This window comes from Triturus cristatus, chromosome 10 (genome assembly GCF_964204655.1).
Source record: "Triturus cristatus chromosome 10, aTriCri1.1, whole genome shotgun sequence".
Lineage (NCBI taxonomy): Eukaryota > Metazoa > Chordata > Amphibia > Caudata > Salamandridae > Triturus > Triturus cristatus.
The window spans coordinates 885028196-885048511 of NC_140593.1; the positions used below are offsets into that span (position 1 = coordinate 885028196).

General features: G+C 45.0%; 1 protein-coding gene across 17 annotated transcripts in view; it reads right to left on the reverse strand.

Annotated features, from left to right (window-relative positions):
• LOC146796177 (uncharacterized) overlaps window positions 1-20316 on the reverse strand; it is a 1057178-nt gene that overhangs the window by 468242 nt on the left and 568620 nt on the right. For 12 of the 17 annotated variants that reach the window (XM_085628582.1, XM_085628595.1, XM_085628592.1 and 9 more), the window contains one exon: window positions 2934-3014. The exons of the other annotated variants lie outside the window; for them this stretch is intronic. In XM_085628582.1, coding sequence (XP_085484708.1) covers window positions 2934-3014 — 81 coding nt within the window. The remainder of the gene's footprint in view (window positions 1-2933; window positions 3015-20316) is intronic. 17 annotated transcript variants of the gene reach the window in all.

Here is a 20316-nt window from a genome sequence, read left to right on the forward strand (position 1 = left end):
CTAAGCAGTAACTGCTATGGTTACTAATGTTTACCACTGATGTCCTGAGGTAACAACACAGCTTCACTTACATTGAATAAGCAAGTACTCCCTTTTGCCAATTTAGTCTCTCAGGGAACAGGGTTGAGGGGTCCTTCATAGTATTAGTTTATTATCCCTGATTAATTAAAATCATTACATACAAATAAAAGCAAAAATAAAGTGAGAAACAGTGCAAAAGCAGAGTAAATGTAAAAGTTTATATTTTTTCAACCAATCCTTTATAAATATTTGGTAAAAAGACACTTTAAAAAAGGGTCAGTTGGGTAAAAACGTGTAAGGATTGATCAATCACATTAACAAATTCCCAGTGTGATAAAGGCCACCCTCAAAAGTTCTCTTGTGTCCTGCATAAGATTTGGACACATGCAAACCAAGTGAATCATGTCCTCTTAACGTGATCCGCATAACTGACAACTCATCGATTTACTGGACTTTAACCAAGGGAGTCGATTCGGAAGGGGTGGAAGACAACCAAAGTGAAACAGCATAAACTTCCATTTTAGCAACACTGAATAACCAGAATCAGGGTAGGGCTGTGACTTCAGAATGTTATAGTTCTGTAGCACCATCCAGGCATGTGACCTATTGGACAGTATTGCCTTGTCAGCCGCTACCGACAGCTTCTTTGCGGTACCATTTAACAATCTTTTTAGAGCTAGTGATTGTTTAAAAATACCGAATTCTAGATGAACTCGCTCAAAGTGAAGCATTTTTGGGCAGATTAAAAACACTCCTATATTCCTCTGGAATTATGTTATTCAGCTGTGCAGCATCATAAACACTAAGTGCCACTCTCCCGTAAGTCAATGTAGAAAGGAGCTTGGCATCCATTACCTTTAAGAGGAGGTCAAGAGTTGAGCCCTTCAGTACGTTATATAGGGAGAGGAATGAATGTGCCTGGGCATTGCATTTCAGTAAAAACATTTTTGGGGAGGTTGGAAGGCTCCTTTTTCATCAAATAGTACCCCCAGGTATTTGTATTTGGGCACAGTAGCCAGGGGCTGAACTTTCACATGAAATCTATGATGACCTTTCATTTGGCTGGGAATGACCATGCATTTGGATTTGGCCTGGTTTACTGACATCCAATTGGGGGCAGAATATGAGTTTTATTCATCTAGTGAGCATTGGAGGCTGATTTTGGTTTGACTTAAGAGTATCACATCATCAGCATATAGTAAGCGTGAGAGATTAAAGACTCCAAGATTCTGCGCATGAGAGTTGACTAAGTCCAAAGCTGTGGAAATATCGGCCAAAAAAAGATCAAATGACTGGGGTGCCAACCAGCAACCCTGTAAGGCCCTGATGCGTGAGGATTTTACTTGACCATCTAGTACCATCAGCTACCTTAGTTCTTAGCTAGGTGTCTGAGTATAAACGTTTTATTGCTCATAGTAGGTGGTTCGGTATGCCCCAATTCATTAATTTAAGCCCCAAAAATTCTGAGATACTCAATCAACAGTGGCCTTGAAATCAAAGAAACATAAGTGCAGTGGCTGACGCTTCGATAGCATATGGTCAGAGACTGGCGGTTTATTATTATGTTTGTGTTTTATTGGACCACCTGTTAGCTGTATGGAAGGGTTTAGCTCAGCTACTAGCATCATGTTCTTATCTACGGGGGGCAGATCTTGTGCCCTTGTTTCATTCTGGAACTGCATGCTCATTTATAACAACCTTAGGCAGAGTCTAAAGCAGATGGCAAAGTGGGTGTCAAGGTGTTCCTGCAAGGTTGTGGGTTTATTTGAAGCAATTTGGGCCAGTCATACCGAACGGACCCAGTGGCACTTATACTGTTGTCCCTTATTCCTTGGGCACGATCACTGCAGAGGGTGTTGACCCTTTTTGACGTTTGTGCAGTGTCGCTATGACTGTAGGAAGTTTGCTGAGTACGGTTATATTAGTTTTAAAAACCATGATTCGCCAGCTCCCAATGTTCTTTGTTATCATGGGATGTACCTATATTCGGAACACTAGAAATGCTTGGACCCAGAGTGTTTGGATGTGTGGGGCTTTGATTACCCCTTTGCACAACGGCAAGGGCCTATGTATTATGTTCCACTTTACCATTAATGCCGACAGGGTCCAGTTTGCTTGATGCAGACCTGAAGATGGGAAAAAACCCTGTTGCAGTTACTTCATGTGAGCTGGTAATTCCGACTTTTAGTCCTTCTAGTCGTTTATGCTTATCGGGGAGAGATCTACATGGTTCCTTCTCTAGCAGATCTGTGCTGGCCCTATCAGCTCTATCAAACAAGAAGGGGGGACCAAGGAGCTAATAAAGGTCCAGTGTCCATGCTCCCTTTAACTATGTATCAATCACCCAGAGGACACTGTTCCTATGACTTGGTGCAAAAAGTCACCCATGCCCTTAAAAGATATGTTAAAAAAGAAAAAAGAGTGAAATAGAAACCTAGGTAAGGGACCCACTCAGGAAATGGAGGACCACTCTTTGTCCTCTGATGCCCTCACACACCCCGAAGGATGTCATGCTTCATCATTGGGCAGTTGCTCCTCGTAGGGCCGGCACTGCAATTCCCTACGGGCCCCCCGAAGGGTCACTTTATCGGAGATCTTTAGAGGACTGCCGGATGATGCATGTGGGTGTGTGGAGAGTGGATCCTCTAGGGAGGGTAAAAAAGGTGCGTGAAATATTGTGAACAATTTAATAAAGGGTCATCATGCAGCAAATGTCAAAAAGTGTTCCCTGAGCAGACTAGGTCTGCTAAATAAAAATTATAAAATCCCCTGGAGGCACTCTATGTCCAGGTGTCGTAGGTCAACATGTTTCGCGCCTGTGTCGCCATAAGGGTCGTTGGCGCTTCTTCAGGACCAGGGTAATAGTTAGTAAATAAAGTGCACGTGATGCAAAGTGAAATCCAATAAAATACCCTCTATATCGATCAAGGCAATAACTTGTACTCCCTCAATGTGGTTACAGCTTAATGTTGGAAATCGCTCCTGATCAGTTCCTAGGAAAGAGAAAAAAAGGAAACACAACGGGTATGTGCATCAGTAAAACTTGATGCATCAATAGTGTGCCACAGCTGTGTGCACATCAACCAGATTAAGAAAGCAGGTACAAGAGTCATGTAAATACATACATTACACTTGGTAGACCCAAAGCTCTGTGTAATAACAAATAGAAATTCCTCCCCATGAACAATAAAACATATTTGTTGCATGTTATTGCGTTAGAAGTGGCAGGAGACAGGACAAACAAAAGTCACCTTATCCATTTACAGATTAGCCCTGAAGTAAAAGATAACATGGCCCCTAATGTTCAAAACAAAATGGCTAATAATGAGGGTAATCAGTGCTCTGTCGTCCTTACCTAGTATTTAGAAGAAGGTCGCTCCATTAGCTAGAAGCATGGGACGCCCGCATATTATCGGGCTGAAACAACAATGATATGGTTTAGAATACCGTTGGTGAAAATACAATATCAGCGCCAGGGCAAAAACTTGTGTGAATAAGAAATATTGTGTTGCACCTCTTATTCTTGCCTTTTTGTTGTAGCGATTTGTAGTACGGAAATATTATCTGTTGTCTGTCGTGTCAGCGTTAAAGATTAATCTGTTTTCGAATTCCCCACTTGTGTTTTTCTTGTCTGAATCTTACAGTCAGAGTCCTCAATTGAATTTTCCAAGACGATATGCGGATGTTCGTCAAGTGTTTTTGAAGCAGTGGTTTGACACTACCCCGGACTAGAAGGAGCTAAGCTACCAGCTGAAGCTGAACAGCATACCAGGAGTGAGGGAGCAGAGAGCAGTTTTACAAGAGATTTCTTCAGATGCTTGTCCTGGCATGTTTTTTTAGTAAGGTTCATGGATTTGCTTTTTTTTCTATTGTGAAAGTATCTAAAGCTGATGGTAGAGTACTGAGTTTATCAATGAGCATTGAGAAGGAACATGCTATCTCCTATGATACGTGCTGTGACTGATCGCAGGCTATTAGACTGTTTAGCTCACAGAGCTTTGTATCAGCATAAAATACAGCTAATGTGCTCAGGAGGTCAACTTGTAGGTCAATTTTATTAGATTGATCATTCAAAGCGTCTACCGTAGATGTATGATAGTACATCGCAAACCATTACAACGAGGGCTTTTAGCACGCAGTTTCCACATCGCAAAGACTTTTACTTCGCACGATTTTCCACCGCATGGGTTTCAACGCCAATGTTGTTTACCCTATAGCACAATCCATTACGACGCATACAGAAATATCGCACGCCATTACAACGCGCAATGTTTTCTCTTTTTGGCTCGTAAACTCCCTGGTATTAGGCTGCAGCGAAACCAGGGCTTTTTGTGTGGTGGGGTTGTCTTGTAATAGCGGTATATTTACCTTACAATGTGTATTTTGGTTTCTATCGGGCCAAGATCTTCGCGATTCCCAAATGGACTTGAAAGAATTCTCTCAGGAAATCAAATTTAGCACCAGCGCTTTATCTTGTATATTGATGGGAGTAAAATGATAAAGGTGGCACTTTATTAAAGGATTGCACTCGTACATGCTTTGCAAAATGTATCATCTTTGGAGACAGTAATAAAAACAAGCATTTACAATGCTATATGTCTCGCATCTGCATCTAGATGTGCGATTTAAAAAAGTTAGTGCTATTGCCACATCAGAACAATGCCGTGACCTTCGTTAATGCAGGTTATTTTCCGTAACTAGTGCCACACTAAGCCGATCGATGTTGGTCCACATGGCATGAAACGCTGTTTTCAACGAGACACCGGAAGTGGTTTCATTTACACCATGACGTGTGCGGGTGGTAGTTGAGTTGTCTCTCTTGTGCCACCTCTCGCTTCACGTCCAACTAGTTGCTCGTTCCATCCAGTTTTGCCAGTGAGGACCCCGTACAATCTGCTTTTCTGCGCCCTAGATATTAAAGCACAAGTTCTGAGGGGGGCTACATCTATTTTTCAAGCTTTTCTTTCAATATTGAGTATCATTTTCTCTTGTGGACTAAGTGTTATCGCCCCTTCCCTGTGACTGCTCGGATATGTGTAAAATACCGCCCACAGTTCAAACAACATTTCACGCATGCCCGCCTCCCCGAGAGGTGGGATTAACATGCGTGACAGTTCAGTTTATGGCAGCACAGCAGTGCTGGTGGTAATTCATTTTGAGGTCCTTGGTTTCGGGGCACAATGTTCCTGTGCGTCACTGCGTGTTTGCGATCCATCCACCCATCCATCATGCATTTACCCATCCATCTCACTTTTCTCCATCCATCATGCATTTACCCATCCATCCATCCATCCATCATGTCCCCATCCACCCACCCATCCATCCATCATGCATTTACCCATCCACCCATCCATCCATCCATCCCCCCACCCATCCATCCATCCACCCACCATGCATTTACCCATCCATCCCACTTTTCTCCATCCACCCATCCATCATGCATTTACCCATCCATCCCACTTTTCTCCTTCCATCCATCCATCCAGCATCCTGTCACAATTTTACACATCCATCCACCCACCCACCCATCATGCATCCACCCATCCATCCATCCACCCATCCATCCACCCATCCATCATGCATTTAGCCATCAATCCATCCATCATGCCCCCATTCACCCATCCATCCACCCACTCACCCATCCAGCATCCTGTCACAATTTTACACATCCACCCATCCACCCACCCATCCATCCATCATGCATTTACCCATCCATCCCACTTTTCTCCATCCACCCATCCATCATGCATTTACCCATCCATCCACCCATCCATCCATCCACCCACCCATCCATCATGCATTTACCCATCGATCCCACTTTTCTCCATCCACCCATCCATCATGCATTTACCCATCCATCCACCCAGCCATCCATCCACCCATCCATCATGCATTTACCCATCCAACCCACCTTTCTCCTTCCATCCATCCATCCAGCATCCTGTCACAATTTTACACATCCATCCATCCACCCACCCACCCACCCATCCATCCAGCATTTACCCATCCATCCACCCATCCACCCATCCATCCACCCATCCATCCATCCACCCATCCATCATGCATTTAGCATCTTTCTTGGGGGGGGTGGGTGGGTGAGGGGGGGTTGTAAAAGCCGCCATTCATGCGTAAACGTGTCTAAATATATTGTCGAGCATCTTTCTTGGGGGGGGGGGTGCATATGTCCCTACGGCCTTCTCTAAATATATTGTCGATCATCTTTCTTTGGGGGGGTGCATATGTCCCTACGGCCTTCTACTACAGGTGTGGGTACGGGGGGGGTCGTAAAATCGCCCCCCTACTTTAGCCAATGTTGCCAACTAATGGCCCATGTCGTCGCATCTCTCTTTTTTTGATCTACACAGGGAACCTCGTCTCCACGTTTGGAGGTGATCCGTTTGCCTTTCCATCCTCTTTGCTGGAGTCTACCTCTAACGATTCCCAGGGTGACAAAGGGTCGGTTCAAAGTTTGTTAAAAAGCTAGTGAATCCTTGTTCTGTCCACTCCTCAGGTCTTGTACATCCATTTACACATGCAAGGCTTCTTTTTGTGTAGGGTGACAAAGGGTTGGTTGAAAGTGTGCGATTGTTCAAAAATGAGCACGTTTGTGAATCCATTTACACATGCGAGGCTTCTTTTTGTGCATTTCTGTCTGTAACTATAACCAAATGCCTTTGAATCGTGTCAATAACATTCCATGCCGAACAAGCGCTGCTGCCACCACCAATAATCCATTGCTTGCGTTTTAAACGGTAGCGATGTAAATGTGCATGCGCATTAATAGCATGCGACCTAAAAGCACGCGGTGTCAAGCCTCCTGCGATGTAAAAGCCGCGTTGCGATGGCAGCGCGTGAAAACGGAGTCGTTGTAATGGGTGTTTCCCGTCTACCGTAGACTGTTTTTAGCAATATGTCCCAAGCATTGGAGGAGGGGAAACCTCTGCTATTCTTAACTTCATTTGAGGATTGAGTAAATGTGAGATGTGTGCAAATGATATGAGCCACAGATGCTGTCTCTAAAGCCAGCTTCTTATGTGGGACCTGTGGCCACTCAAATGAAGGTGATCGAGACGCATCTGCGAAGATCTTGTCAGAGTTGAACTCACGAAGTGGAGCTGCATACAATGTCCCAGTTTGGCTTGTCTTCCTCATAGTTTCTGTAGTAACGAGAGATATGCTGGTGTCTAGCGCAGGACAAACTTGAGTGCCCTGGTGATCATCATCGAGAAATAAAGTTGCTTTGAGGGATGAGATGGCTGATTGGAGGTAAACCAACATGTCTCTTTTAGTGGAGATATCCCAGGGTAAACACAATTTGAGTTGCCAAGCGTTATTGAAGATATGGTGGTTGAAGTGAAATCGATGGGGAAGCTGTACCCAATGGCATAGGGTTAAGCTGTGACACTGAGACTTTTGGCTTTAGGCTGGTGTTTGGATCAGCTGTAAAAGACAATTTTGGAGCTAAACAGTTGGCATCAGAAGCTGTGCTGATGTATGAGAGAGTTTTTATGGTTGGACTAAATAGAGAGGGCCACCCTGCCGCCTCACTGCTTGTTGTTGAAAAAACTATGGCTTCAGGATCCTTGAGCAGTGAAAATTTTAATAGCTATTTTGAACTCTTTTCGAACATCCTCAGTATAGGAGAGATAACACACTGTGTGTCCCGTGCCCTGTTAATTTTGGTATATTTGAGTGATGGGGGTAGTTAATGTTTCTGACCTCTATGAGTGCTTGACTTGGGAAAAGCTCTAACTTTCCCAGACCTCATGGTTTTACTTTTAGGTGACCGCGACGTGGGAAGAAGCAGGGGTGGGAGTGCTGCCAGAGGTCGAGCAGTCTAGGCTTACTCCAGGATGTCGTCTGGTGTTAGAAACTTAGACTGCAGGGTGACATATTAAATAATATCTAATAACTTGAATGTCCAAGCCCATCCTTGCTTTGCCAAATATTTGTTTTTAATTACAGATCCGTAAAACATTTTGCACATTGAACACAAATCAGCAAAAAACACCTAAAAGGTCCTAGGACCTTTTGAACCAGAGTTACAGCCCCACAAATGTTTGCAGCCCCCATCCACTATTTGCTAAGTTGTGCACTATTGACAATCATTTCTTACATGGGCTCCTCTGGGAGCTCAGACACAATCAGAAGTTTGTGGGTACACTAGCAGAGTTAACTGGTTGACTCGTTTAGTTTAGTCACACCACAACACATAGCTTGCAATGGTAGTGTATATGTGTTTGGGCGTGGAGTCATTTAGGGTGGCACAATACATGCTGCATCTCTAAGGGATCCTCTCTGGTCACAAGGCCCTTGATACTACTGGTACCTTTTACAAGGGACTTAAATGTGGGCCAAAGGTGTGCCAATTGTGGCAACAATGGCACAGTTTAGGGAAAGGACACAGGCATTGGGAACCTGATTGGCAAGAACCCAGTGCATACTCAGTCAAAGAGCATCAGAAATCTGGCAAAATGTATTTTTTTTGGACGGGGGGGGCAGGGGGGGGCCGGGGTTACTGCAACAGAAACCCACTTCCCTACAATAGCGTTAGGCATTATTTAGTTAGGCAGAGAATATTCTTGCTTGTGCTGCAGAAAGGCTTGCATTTGTAGAGTAGAGTCAAACTTGTAGTCTACATCTGCTGTGCTGAGCAAGTGAGCCCACTGTATGCATTGTGGATGTAGTGCCTTAGCGTTTGGAATGTTTGTTCTGGTGACAGCCTCTAAGGTCAGCATGGGGCTAAGGACAATGATGCGTTTTCCCTTATCTGGGGCTCCTTCTCTCACCATAGCAGTCTGTACTGCTGTCAGTTTTTTTTCTGTAGGTGCAAAACGTATTTCAACATTGGTGTATAGATGCGATTTATATGCAATTGGTACTGTCTCACCTTCATTGAACGTGACGTACATGTACCTGGATGTTCCTGCGATGAAGCGGATGACCAGTTTTTTTTTGCTTACACACATGTGTTAGTGTTTTGACGCTATCATGGCAGCTTGAATGGAATGTAAGATATTTGGGTGTTGCTGAGTCCAATATGTATTGGAAAAGTTTGGATGTATTAGGTCTTAGAATGGTTTAACCCGTTCTGAGTAATCTGGAATTTAAATTCTGCAAAAATTCAGAAATACCAATATGGATTGTAATTTGTTCAATGCTGTTGGAGATTGATGTGACACTCTCTAAGAAGTGTGTTGCAAGGCTTTTACCTTCACTGCACAGTTTATATTCCAGAAAAAGAACATTGAGGTGGGCAATTTTTGATTTTCATTTATTTTTATTAGTAGCCTATGTGAGCAAACCGCAAAACTATGCGGTCTACTCTTGTCAAGTGCTCAGAAAGGACATCATCTGTTAAGTAAATGTCATTGACATAGGACAATGCCTGGTCATCAAAATGTTGTAGTAGCTCTGTTAGTCTGGCTGGGAACAGCCCAGGACTATTCCTATACCCTTGGGGTAATCGACAGAACTGCCTCTAAGAGACATGCGCGCTGAATGTAGTCAGATATCCTCTTCCACGCGCAGAAAAAGCCATTCGAGATATCAAGTGTTGCTTTGTATTTCTTCCGCACTATGTTGTTCATTAGTGCAGCACTGTATGCATTTTGTACCGCAAATGTACGATGATTGTGGAGAAGTGTGGCTCAATGGTTAGAGCGGCAGACCATGATGCATAGATCTGGCCAGGGTTCAATTCCCGCCTCGGCGGGTCTTGGGCTCAATTTCCTCGGACCTGACAATTCTCGCCTCAGTGCCTACTCTAATCATGGGTCCCACTCTGCAACTCTGGGCAATAGCTTGCTTAATCTCCACAACGGCCCCAACAGCGCTGGGGATGCCTGGCTTCACCTTGGGGGTGCCCAGGAGTGGACATTTCACAGGGAAAGCCAGGAAGGGTTCCACAGCGGTATGAGTACAAGCGCCAGGACGCCCCGTCGCTGGGGCAGCAGTGCGCTATACAAGTACAAAATTTCAATTTCATTTCATATGAATGATCAGGTTTCATTACGGTAAACAAGGGATTATTCATTGCTGAGGTGCAACTTTCTATAACAACTTGGTATTCAAGTTGTAAGAGTATTCACTAATCTTGTTTTTTCAGCTTCATGCTTAATTGTATACCATCTTTGAGGTTGTGGGAGGGTCCTCAGTAGTATTTAATGGTAAGGGGAACAGTTATTCCACCCCACACGGTTGCGGTATAATGCAGGCGCTAGCACTAGCACCCACTTATTGGTGTATGAATGTTTCACTGATTCTGGAACAAGGTCTAAGAAAGCAGGTAAAATTACTGTTTCCCCGTTTCGGCACTCCCTTTATGAAATCAGGTGGCCAATTGTTTTCAGGCAAAAGAATATCGTAACCTTGGGTTAAGTCCTCCCAAAAGAGAACACTGATGTTTCTGGGTATGTCCCCCTCCAAATGGAGTTGTATTTCGTACAGACGAAGTGGGACACTTACCCTGGTATTAGGTTTTTTTCTACCGTGATATACTCCCTCAGCGCTACTCCCACTAGACAATCCATCAGGTTCTGGAGAACTATCGTGACCTCTGCAGCGTAGTCCAGCATTGTCACTGCCCATTCCGCACTCAGAAGCAGGGCCCTCAATATCCGGGGCATGCCTGACCTTAAATCTAGCCACCTTCTTCTTTTTGAGTTGAGGATTGGAAGGCTTCGGTATCTCTTCCGGTTAAATTATGTAGTCATCTGAGCATCGTGAGTCCTCCTTCGGTTTCACATGCTCTTCCAATCTAAGCTCTGACTGTCCACCTCTCTCCAAACATTTATCGGATGAATCCTAAAAGGAACAAGACAAATGTGTATCAGTATCCTGATACCTGTCAGGCAGTCTAATGTTAACACAGTTACGCAGATTATAGCATTTTCCAGTGGCTTCCTGTTGAGGATACCCACCCTGTGACTTAGTCCTCTCTTTGTGTTTCTTGTTTTGTAGCAGAATCAGGTGCTTGATTAGAGTTATCCTTTTCAGAATTACTCTTCAATTGTGGTTTCCCAGGTTTGGCCCCCAAATTATCTCTACCCAGAGTAGCTTGTTTTTCTTTGATAATTTTAGGTAATTCGCCCTCCTGCTGTGCAGGAGCTAAATCCCGTATTCATTCTGGATCTGTTTCAGCACTTCAGGCAAAATAGCCAACAAAGGGGTATTCTGGTATATACTGCAGCACAGACTGTGCCCAAAGTTGTGCAGTCTTCCACAGGGGGAGCCATCCCCATTGGCTAGTAAATAGTCAGTATTCTGTGTTTTTCCAGGGGGCCTGTATAGGGAAACACTGCTTCAAGGTGGCTTGCTTTTTGTGCAATCCAGAACTGAATCTCCTCCTGTATGATGGGAACTTTTCCCATGACTGCCTTTAGCGTTTGTGGCCTGATGCTCGGAGTAGCCAATTGTGGTTGTACAGCTTGAGTAGTCCTCGTAGGGTTAAGTGTCAATGTTTGCATAAAAAACTGTGTAAGACATCTGTATATTGTCACTAGATCTTTATATAGTGTTCCCACCTCTGCTGGTGGTAATCTATAAACATTAGGATGAGGTGTGTAGCCGGCTAAGATTGGCCATGTTGCTCCCCCATTGCTGAGAAGACCCAGTCTAACGTTTGCTGTTATGTGGGGTAGGGCGCCATTAAATCAATTTATGTGTTTTTTGGTATGTGAGAGATATCTATTTCTTCGTATGCTGTATAATTGTTTGGTACTTCATTCTGTTTGTAAGTGTGAAATAACAGCGAGGTGCTGATTGCAACCAGGAATTTAACCCAGGAATAGAATACACCTATGTCCTAAATGCTTCGTGAGCCTCAACCACAAAGACCACGTTTCCGCCTGTGGCTGCGAGACCATGTTGTAATAGCTCCTGAGTACCCGCATGCCTGGAGTTCTCAGCGATGTTAAGTGCTCTTTCATCTTCATCTGCAGACACTATTAAAAAAAATATGGTCATGAATTACAGAGAGGGTAACACAATGGGAAATAGATCCTTTGATAAGTTCAAGCTTGAACAACCTATAGCTAATACATAGGGGTTACCTACTCAGCTGAGGATTGCCCCTAACACCACGGACGTCTCCGGTTAGGAGATAATAAGGGATCTCTGAGATAGCATGACAGAAATACTCAGGTGATCCAGAACCGATTCTAGCAATGTTAGCGGTGCCATGTCGTGTAGTAGGATAGGAACGGAGTGTTTGCTGTGGAACATAAATGTAGGGAGGGAGTCAGACTAATTTCGTGCACCCCCCTCAGGATATGTTGTCCTGGAGACCAGCTAACACTGTGCCACCATAAGCCCCCTAAACCTAGACATACAGCAATTGGTTTTGGCAACCACAAAAGATGACGATTCTGAGCTCTCCCAGGGATCACAGTAACTGATCTTGAACCCTTTCACTCAGTCACTCGTGCTCTCTTTCTATCAGAGAAGTATACAAAGAATACACAGTGGGGCGTTTTCAATATTTATTGTATTGAACCATTGTGATTCTTGGATAAAATATATGTGCTGAAATGATAAATAGACAGAAGCAGATGAAAGTGATTAGCAATACACGGACAGTGAACAGAATGAAAAGTTCCACCATCTTGCTAAGACAATGTATATATGCAGGCATTTAAAACAATATATAGATATGTGCATGTAGAGTACTACTACTACACGCTACCTAACCTAGATGCCTAGAGGGTATGTATGTGTTCTGCCAGGAATCTCCAATGGATGATCCAACACCATTACCTCAATGGAAAGAATGTAGGTCTCCGTCGTGGTCACAAGTTGGACATTCCTCGCCGAGGGATCAGTGAACAGCTGGGCTGAGATTTCAGCGTGCAGCGACTTCGAAAATGACAGCAAGCGCGCCGCTGCCCAAACCCGAAAATGCTTATTTATTTATAACAGAAAGCATCCTTGCCTTGGGCTAAAATTCTAGTCAGGCCGCAATTGTTTATGTACTATAGGTAGCTGCCGGGTCTGGTGGCTCAGTGGACTAATGCGTCCATTGCAGGATCCTGTGTTTGACCTCATGGTCACAGGTTCAAATCCCCGCGGGTCCACTCAGCCTTTCATCCATCTGAGGTCGATAAAATGAGTACCATTGAGTTGGGTAACAATGAACATCTGTTATTCAGCGCCAAGAGACCTCTGGGTGAACGTGCGCTTTACAAATACACACGTTATGTTTATGTTATGTGTCACCGCATGGATGAAAACAGACAATCACATTTGCACAATATATGTACAGACCTTGTACTTGAAGTTCAAAGTATCATGATTAGTGTTCGTACAAAGTTAATTCTGTAAGCAAGTATAGTTTCATGGAAAGTAATCCACACTGTCATGGTCGCAAATGTGTGTCATAAGTCATTGTGTGAGATTTAGGGCAACTTAGGAGAAACCCTTGTATATTTAAAATGGCTGTGTTTCCTTCTAGGCCTAACCAGGACACATGACACTCATGGGTGAAAGATACAAACACAAAAGATGGTTTTATTTAATTATTATGGATAACTCCTATAATTTTAACAGTGCCCATAAAATTTATATTTCACAAGTTCTAGTTGCAGTAAGAACCACAACATCTTCAAAGTGAGGAAGGTTCTAATCACTCCTGCATAGGAGAATTTAGTTTGTAGTTAGTAATTTAAACTGCTCCAAGACTCTCTAGGATGTAGTTAAAGAACTGTATGACCCTAGTAAGGTCTCCCACTTCTCTCTTGTCTCAGTCTCAATGCACAAAACTAGAACTTTTTTTGTAAATAAGGTAACCACCATCCAAGCATAATTAGAGGCCAAACTTAGATCAGGCTTACACAGGGAAGATGTGAAAAGTGCATTCCAGCTGTCTCCTTTGCCTAACCCACTCTCCTTTCATCATATGCCTGGTTTGGCTAAAAAAATTGAGACTTGACCTTTGCTGGACCTTGATGGATTTATGTCCATTTTATTATCTATCAAATCAGGCTCTCCCTCAGATCCGTTCCCTCCAACTAATCTGAAGCTCTTAGACATGGACCTGCTACAAGTCATAGTAGATCTGTTTAATTACTCTATCTATGAAGGATACATTCCACAGGCATGGAAACATGCCATGGTCCTCCCTCTTTTAAAGAAATCCAATCTTGATCGTACGAAGTAGGCAAATATTAGACCTATCTCTTTGCGGCCCCTTTTTGCCAACATTCTAAAAATATAAATGCATGCCTCACTACCTTTGTGGAAACCCAGCAACTTCTCCACCCTTCTCAATCTGGGTTCAGATTGGGACATAGTACGGAGACTGCCTTTTTGGGTGCCACGAAGCATCTAAAACGTCTTCAGGATGAGGGCAGCACAGCTGCTTTGATTCTACTGGATCTCAGCGTGGCCTTCGATACAGTGTCCCATTCTATCCTGGTGGACAGATTGAGGACAATTGGCCTGGAGGGCACGGTCCTTGCTTGGCTGACTTCATTCCTGAAAAGATCATTCCAAGTTTTCTCCTCAAACTCTAGGTCTGAGACCTGTACCCTGTTCCTCAGGTGTACCTCAAGTTCTGCATTGAGTCCTTTGCTGTTTAATCTCTATGTGCCCCCTTTGGCAGACGTGGTGGAGAGTTGTGGTCTGATGCTTTTTTCTTATGTGAACAACACTCAAATTATCTTCTCTCTGTTGTCCCCTCAGAGGAACCATTCTGAGTTGCTTAACCGCGGTCTTAGACGGATTGCAACGTGCTCAAACTGAATAGTGATAAAACCGAGGTTATGATTTTGGGTAGGAACCCTCAGTTGTGGGGCCCTGAGCACCGGCTTGTATCTCTACAGACTGTTCCTATTCCTTCTCCAAAAGTTAAAAGCTTAGGCTCCTGGCTAGATGGTGCTCTGTTCATGTGCCCACAAGCTGCCATAGTAGCATCCACCTGCTTTGCAGTAATGAAATGGGTGAGGAAAATTATCTGGCCTGTTCTCTACTTGGCACAGAGAACGCCGATTCAGGCCCTCATCCTCTCAAGAATGGACAATAGTAACGTTCTCTATCTGGATGCTGAAAAGGCTAATATACGCCGTCTTCAGGTCGTGCAGAATTCTGCTGCTAGACTTCTTGCTAGACTTCAGAGCTGTACCCCTGCCTTTCCTATTCTCCATAAGCTGCATTGGCTGCCAATTGAAAACAAGTACAATTTAAAGCTCTCTGTTTTGCTGTTTAAAGCTAAAGCAGGACTTGGTCCGAGACATGTATCAGATCTTGTTTCCCCTTATCTACTCTCCCAGAAACTGAGATCTGCCAGTCAGGACCTATACAGTATGCCCAGAATCCGGCAGGATCATTCCGGTGTACGTTCATTTGCATATCTAGGTCAGAAGCTCTGGAATGCCCTACCTTAGTGCACCTCTTTAATGCAGTTTCGCCAAGTTCTAAAAACATGGCTCTTAAGTATGGTGTCTTCAGGATCTTTTTTGCTTACGCGTAGCGCCGAGAAACGCGATGGGTAGCTGTGCGCTCTACAAATGGCAACTAATAATAATAATAGTTTCCTACACCTTCAGTTCTTCAGTGCGGACATCTTTCCTAGATTGTAAATATATCAGTGTTTCTGCCCCACTCGGGGTGCTGATGGCAGTACTTACCCTAGATCGGACCCTCTGAGGGGGAGGGTGGGGCAGAGACTACAGGAAAATTATTATTGTTTAATATAGGAGGGGGGCTGCCTACCATGGGCCATGCCCCTCATCTAATTTAAATGTGGAATCACTCTTTCTGCCCCCCCCCCTGGGGGATGGGGGGGGGCGTATGTGGGCAATTACCCCCGATCTTCCCCTGTGGTAGCCAGAAACCCCACCAGATGGCAGAGAAAGGTTTTTTATTTTTTTTTAAATATAGGAGTGGGGGCTGACCACCAAAGGCATTGCCTTGCCACCGCCCCAAAAACAAAGCAGGCAGCCTTTCTGAACCCCTGTGGGCAGATGGGTGTGATTACCCCCAATCTGCCTTTGGTGGCAGAAAGCCCATTAGACACTAGGGACGGCACTCAAGTAATTGTTTTGACTGGAGAGCCCCCTCCTGGGCATAGGCCAACGTCCCCGTCCCAAACCCCCCCCCCCCCCTCGGGCCAAATAGACTTGCTGCCCCTCCAGGGGGGTGGATTGGGTAATCAACCTACCAGACCCAGACAGTTCTGAAACCTAGCCATCCAGAGAAACCATGGTGGCATGCTTCACCTGGATTCCACAACATTTTCTAGCCTACAATACCCCTCGAACTTTGACGATAAGCACACATCTTCCTCACATTTCTGTGAGGAAATCTTCTGATATCTGTGAGGAGCCACATTTTTTCCTCCCAGATAGTCCCTCAATTCTCTTGATGAAAATAGTACCTTACTAGTGTAGGCCTTAAAGAGAGATCAGCAATACGGGTAGCTGCGTTATTTTGGGCCGTGCTCGGAAACCTACCAAACACAGAATTTTTTTTAAACAAGACACCCAGGGGATTCCAGGGTGCTGTTCCTTGCAAGGAACCCAAAAGGTTTTCTTACCCACGGTGCCCTGCAAACTTCAAACATTGCCTGAAACCACACATTTTCCGGAATCCACAGGAATCCTCAAAATTCCTACCACCCAGCATTGCCACACATGTCCCAATAAAAATGCTACGCCACTTTTGTAGTTGGGCCAAGTGCTTATAACCGGAACTGATCATACCGAGGTAAATGAGAGTCCCCTTGCAAGGGGATTCCGGTAAAGTGAGATGCCAAGGTACAAAGAAATATTCTGAAAAAGCAAAGTGAGATGCCAAGGTACAAAGAAATATTCTGAAAAAGCAAAAAACTTAACATGTTGTAACGCTTCGTCGCTCTATACTTTTATGAACATTAGTTAGAAACTTCCACAGGCTAAAACCTAGATTTGAGTTTTCACCTTTCATAATAGATGCAAGCAATGTATCAACTGTCCATATCTGCAATTGTCTAAACACTGATAGCAACAATTTATGAATATATGCTCATAGGCTACATTTTAATTTGTATACATTTCTCTGTTATTTTTATCCGTGATTATATATTGGTTGTTTTAAGAAAATACATTTTAAAATTGGAAACTTTAAAAAACATAAATGCTGCTATTTTGTTTTTGATAAATTTTTATGTTTGGCCATAATCTTTGCAGCTATTGCTTATAGTTTATGGTGTTTATCTTAAAATGAAATGTTTCAGGATGTCCAATGTTTGATTATCTCCCATTTTCTTTTTTTGATCTAGATTTTGAAAACCCAATTCTATGTTAGGACTGGAGGCGAGGATTATGCCTTCTTTCTCCACTTAATTTGAATAGCAGCATATTAAGAACATAACAAAAACTACATTTCCCAAACATCCCAGGGAAAAAGTAGTGCAAAAAACACATAGCAACAGCCAATCCTGGCATTATAACATGGACCAATCAGGGGGCTCATAGCCCAACATAGTCCTCTGTCACTGCCCGTTTGTCCTCTTTCTTCGCTGCTACGCAGCCGAGCTAAGTACCCTCCAGTTTATCTTTACTGTTTGGTGCTAAAGCTGTGGTTTTAAGTGTTTCTGTTGCACTGTTTAGTGAACTGTTTAGCGCTTTTCAGTGTTGTACCTTATCTATTGCGTGCTACCGCGTCTTTCCTCAGGTTGTGACTGAGTTTTTGTTTCCGGCACCGTTGTGTGTTTGAGCGCTGGTCGCGCTCTATTACTTTCACTCTAATTATTTAGTCAGTTTTACATCGTGGGAGCGGTTTCGCTCTTACACGTTATGATGGTGTTCGTCGCGTCGACCTCCCACCGCAAGGAGGTGTGTGAGGAGATGCGGAGTGCAGTAGAGGTTCGAATTCCTTGCATTCCTGGAATTTTGGTCCTCGAGCGGCCGCTGGTGGTGAAGGCATTACGCCCGTGTCGGTCTGTACGCGGTCGGGCTGTTGAGAAAAGACAGCCGATCGCTTGTCAATTTCATTAACACTCTGCTGCCCAGAGAGATTGGGGGCAGGTTGCGTTTTTAGGTTTCTCACGTCTGAATTTCAGGGTCTGTATTGGCCGGACGGCTTTTCTTTTGGGACACCGCCCCCCCCCCCGCCCCGCCTCCTTTCACAGGGTTGCTACCCTTTCATTTTAAACCTAAGTGCACCAGCCTGTGTCCCAAGGGGCTTCAACCCCAGTGAATTTGCGAGTGGCTCGCTCCTTATCTTAGGCTGACACCCAGCCCTCAATTGTAGGCCCATTGTAAGGCCTAGTGCTCTGACAACCAGGCACTCTTATTGGTCCTGACCCGGCCCGTCATTTTACCATGTAATACCAGGAATTCCAGGATGATTACGAGGAGGAAGACCCTCTGGCTGCTTTTCCTTGGGGTGATGATTTTTATTACGCTGTTGGCACGTCTATTCATCAGGCAGTGGCGGAGGCCATGACTCCGTTAGAGGAGAGGCTCTCACGCCAGATTGCCAAGACTTTTGAATGGCGAGCCCCCCATCCTTCCACTTCGGGCGCTCAGACAACAATTAAAAAAGTGTTTCCCCGTGTTGTTCACGGAGCCGGTCGAGGTAGGGACTGCACGACCGGCTGCCAGTTCCACCAAAAAGCTCAAAGAGGACAAGGTTCCAGACAATACCAGGACCAGTCCCGGTTTGGGAATTTTTATTCTACAAGAGGACATCGTGGCAAGGGCAGAGGCTTCCGAGAAGCAGCAGCCACCTCAAGTCCTGGTGAATGTTCTCCCTTCTTCCCGCCTAAGAATAGGGGGGCAACTGGCGAATTGTTTCCAGGCGTGGGTTTCCCTCACAGGGGATGCTTGGGTCCTTCAGACGGTGCAAGGGTTCCGCTTGGTCTATCTAGGGGACCCTGTCCAGAGGTCCAGACCCCGTCCCATTCAGTTTTCTCTCCAGGAGTCCACCCTCGTGGACGAGGAAGTGACATCCCTCCTCGACAAGGGCGCCATCTCTCCTGTCTCCCCACATCCCGCAGGTTTTATAAGCAACATATTCTTGGTCGACAAGACCGATGGCAGCAAGAGGCCAGTCATAAATCTAAGCGAGTTCAACTAGTTGCTAGGGTACCGCCACTTCAAGATGGAGGGTATTCACCTCCTCAGGGATGTTTTGCGACCACAGGATTGGATGATGCGTCTAGATCTCAAAGACGCCTACCTGGTAATTCCAATTTTCCGCCCGCACAGACGTTTTCTCCAGTTCGTCTGGAGCAGCCAAACTTTGGAGTTTGCCGCCCTTCTATTCGGACTGTCTTCGGCTCCCTGGTGCTTCACCAGGGTACTCAAACAAGTGGTGGAGTTCCTTCGAGCTCGAGGCGTTCAAATGATTGTGTACCTGGACGACCTCCTTCTTATGGGGGCTCGCCCGCACCAGCTGACTGCGCATCTTCAGATAGCAGTGGATCTTCTTCAGGGTCTGGGTTTCGTGGTAAACGTGAAAAAGTCCCTGTTACAGCCCTCTCAATCCATCACCTTTTTGGGCTTCGTTATAGATTCCACCTCCTCTACTTTAAGCCTTCCATCCAGGAAGATATCGAAAATCCGACACGAGCTCCGTCGTGTCCTTTCCAGGCAACAGGTTTCCCTCCCCCAATTGGCTCGAGTGGTCGGTCTCCTTTCGACATCGATACAGGCTATTTTCCCGTGCCCGCTGTATTATCGGGCCCTGCAGAGCCTGAAGGCGAATTTCCTTCGCAAAGGGTTCCCATACTCTCACAAGGTGTTCTTGTCCAGAGAGGCTTGAGAGGAGATACAATGGTGGTTACACCACATGGAGGCCTGGAACGGCCGCACGATTTTCGGCTAAACACCAGACCTGGTGATAAAATCCGACGCCAACAGGTTAGGATGGGGAGCCAGGTGTGGATACCTCGCTACAGGAGGTTTGTAGTCTCCAGACTAGCAGAAGTTACATATAAATTGTTTAGAGCTGCTGGCGGGATCTTTCGCCGTTCGCTGCTGGACGAGAGATTGGATGCAGTCATGCGTACTCTTCAAGATGGACAACATTTCAGCAGCCCAGTATATAAACCACCTTGGGGGCACCAGATCCAAAGCCCATTCAGACCTGGCCGCGAGCTTCTGGCAGTACTGCCTGGACAGTCAGGTAGCGGCGACAGTGGAGTACTTGCCAGGTCGGGAGACACAGGAGGCGGATTTTCAGTTCTGCAATTTCTGGGATTCCAGCCTCTGGATGCTCGATCCAAGCATGTTCAAGATGTTGAACGACCGCTGGGGCCCTTTCTCGGTGAATCTGTTTGCCTCGAGATTGGACCACCAGCTTCCCCGGGTTTTC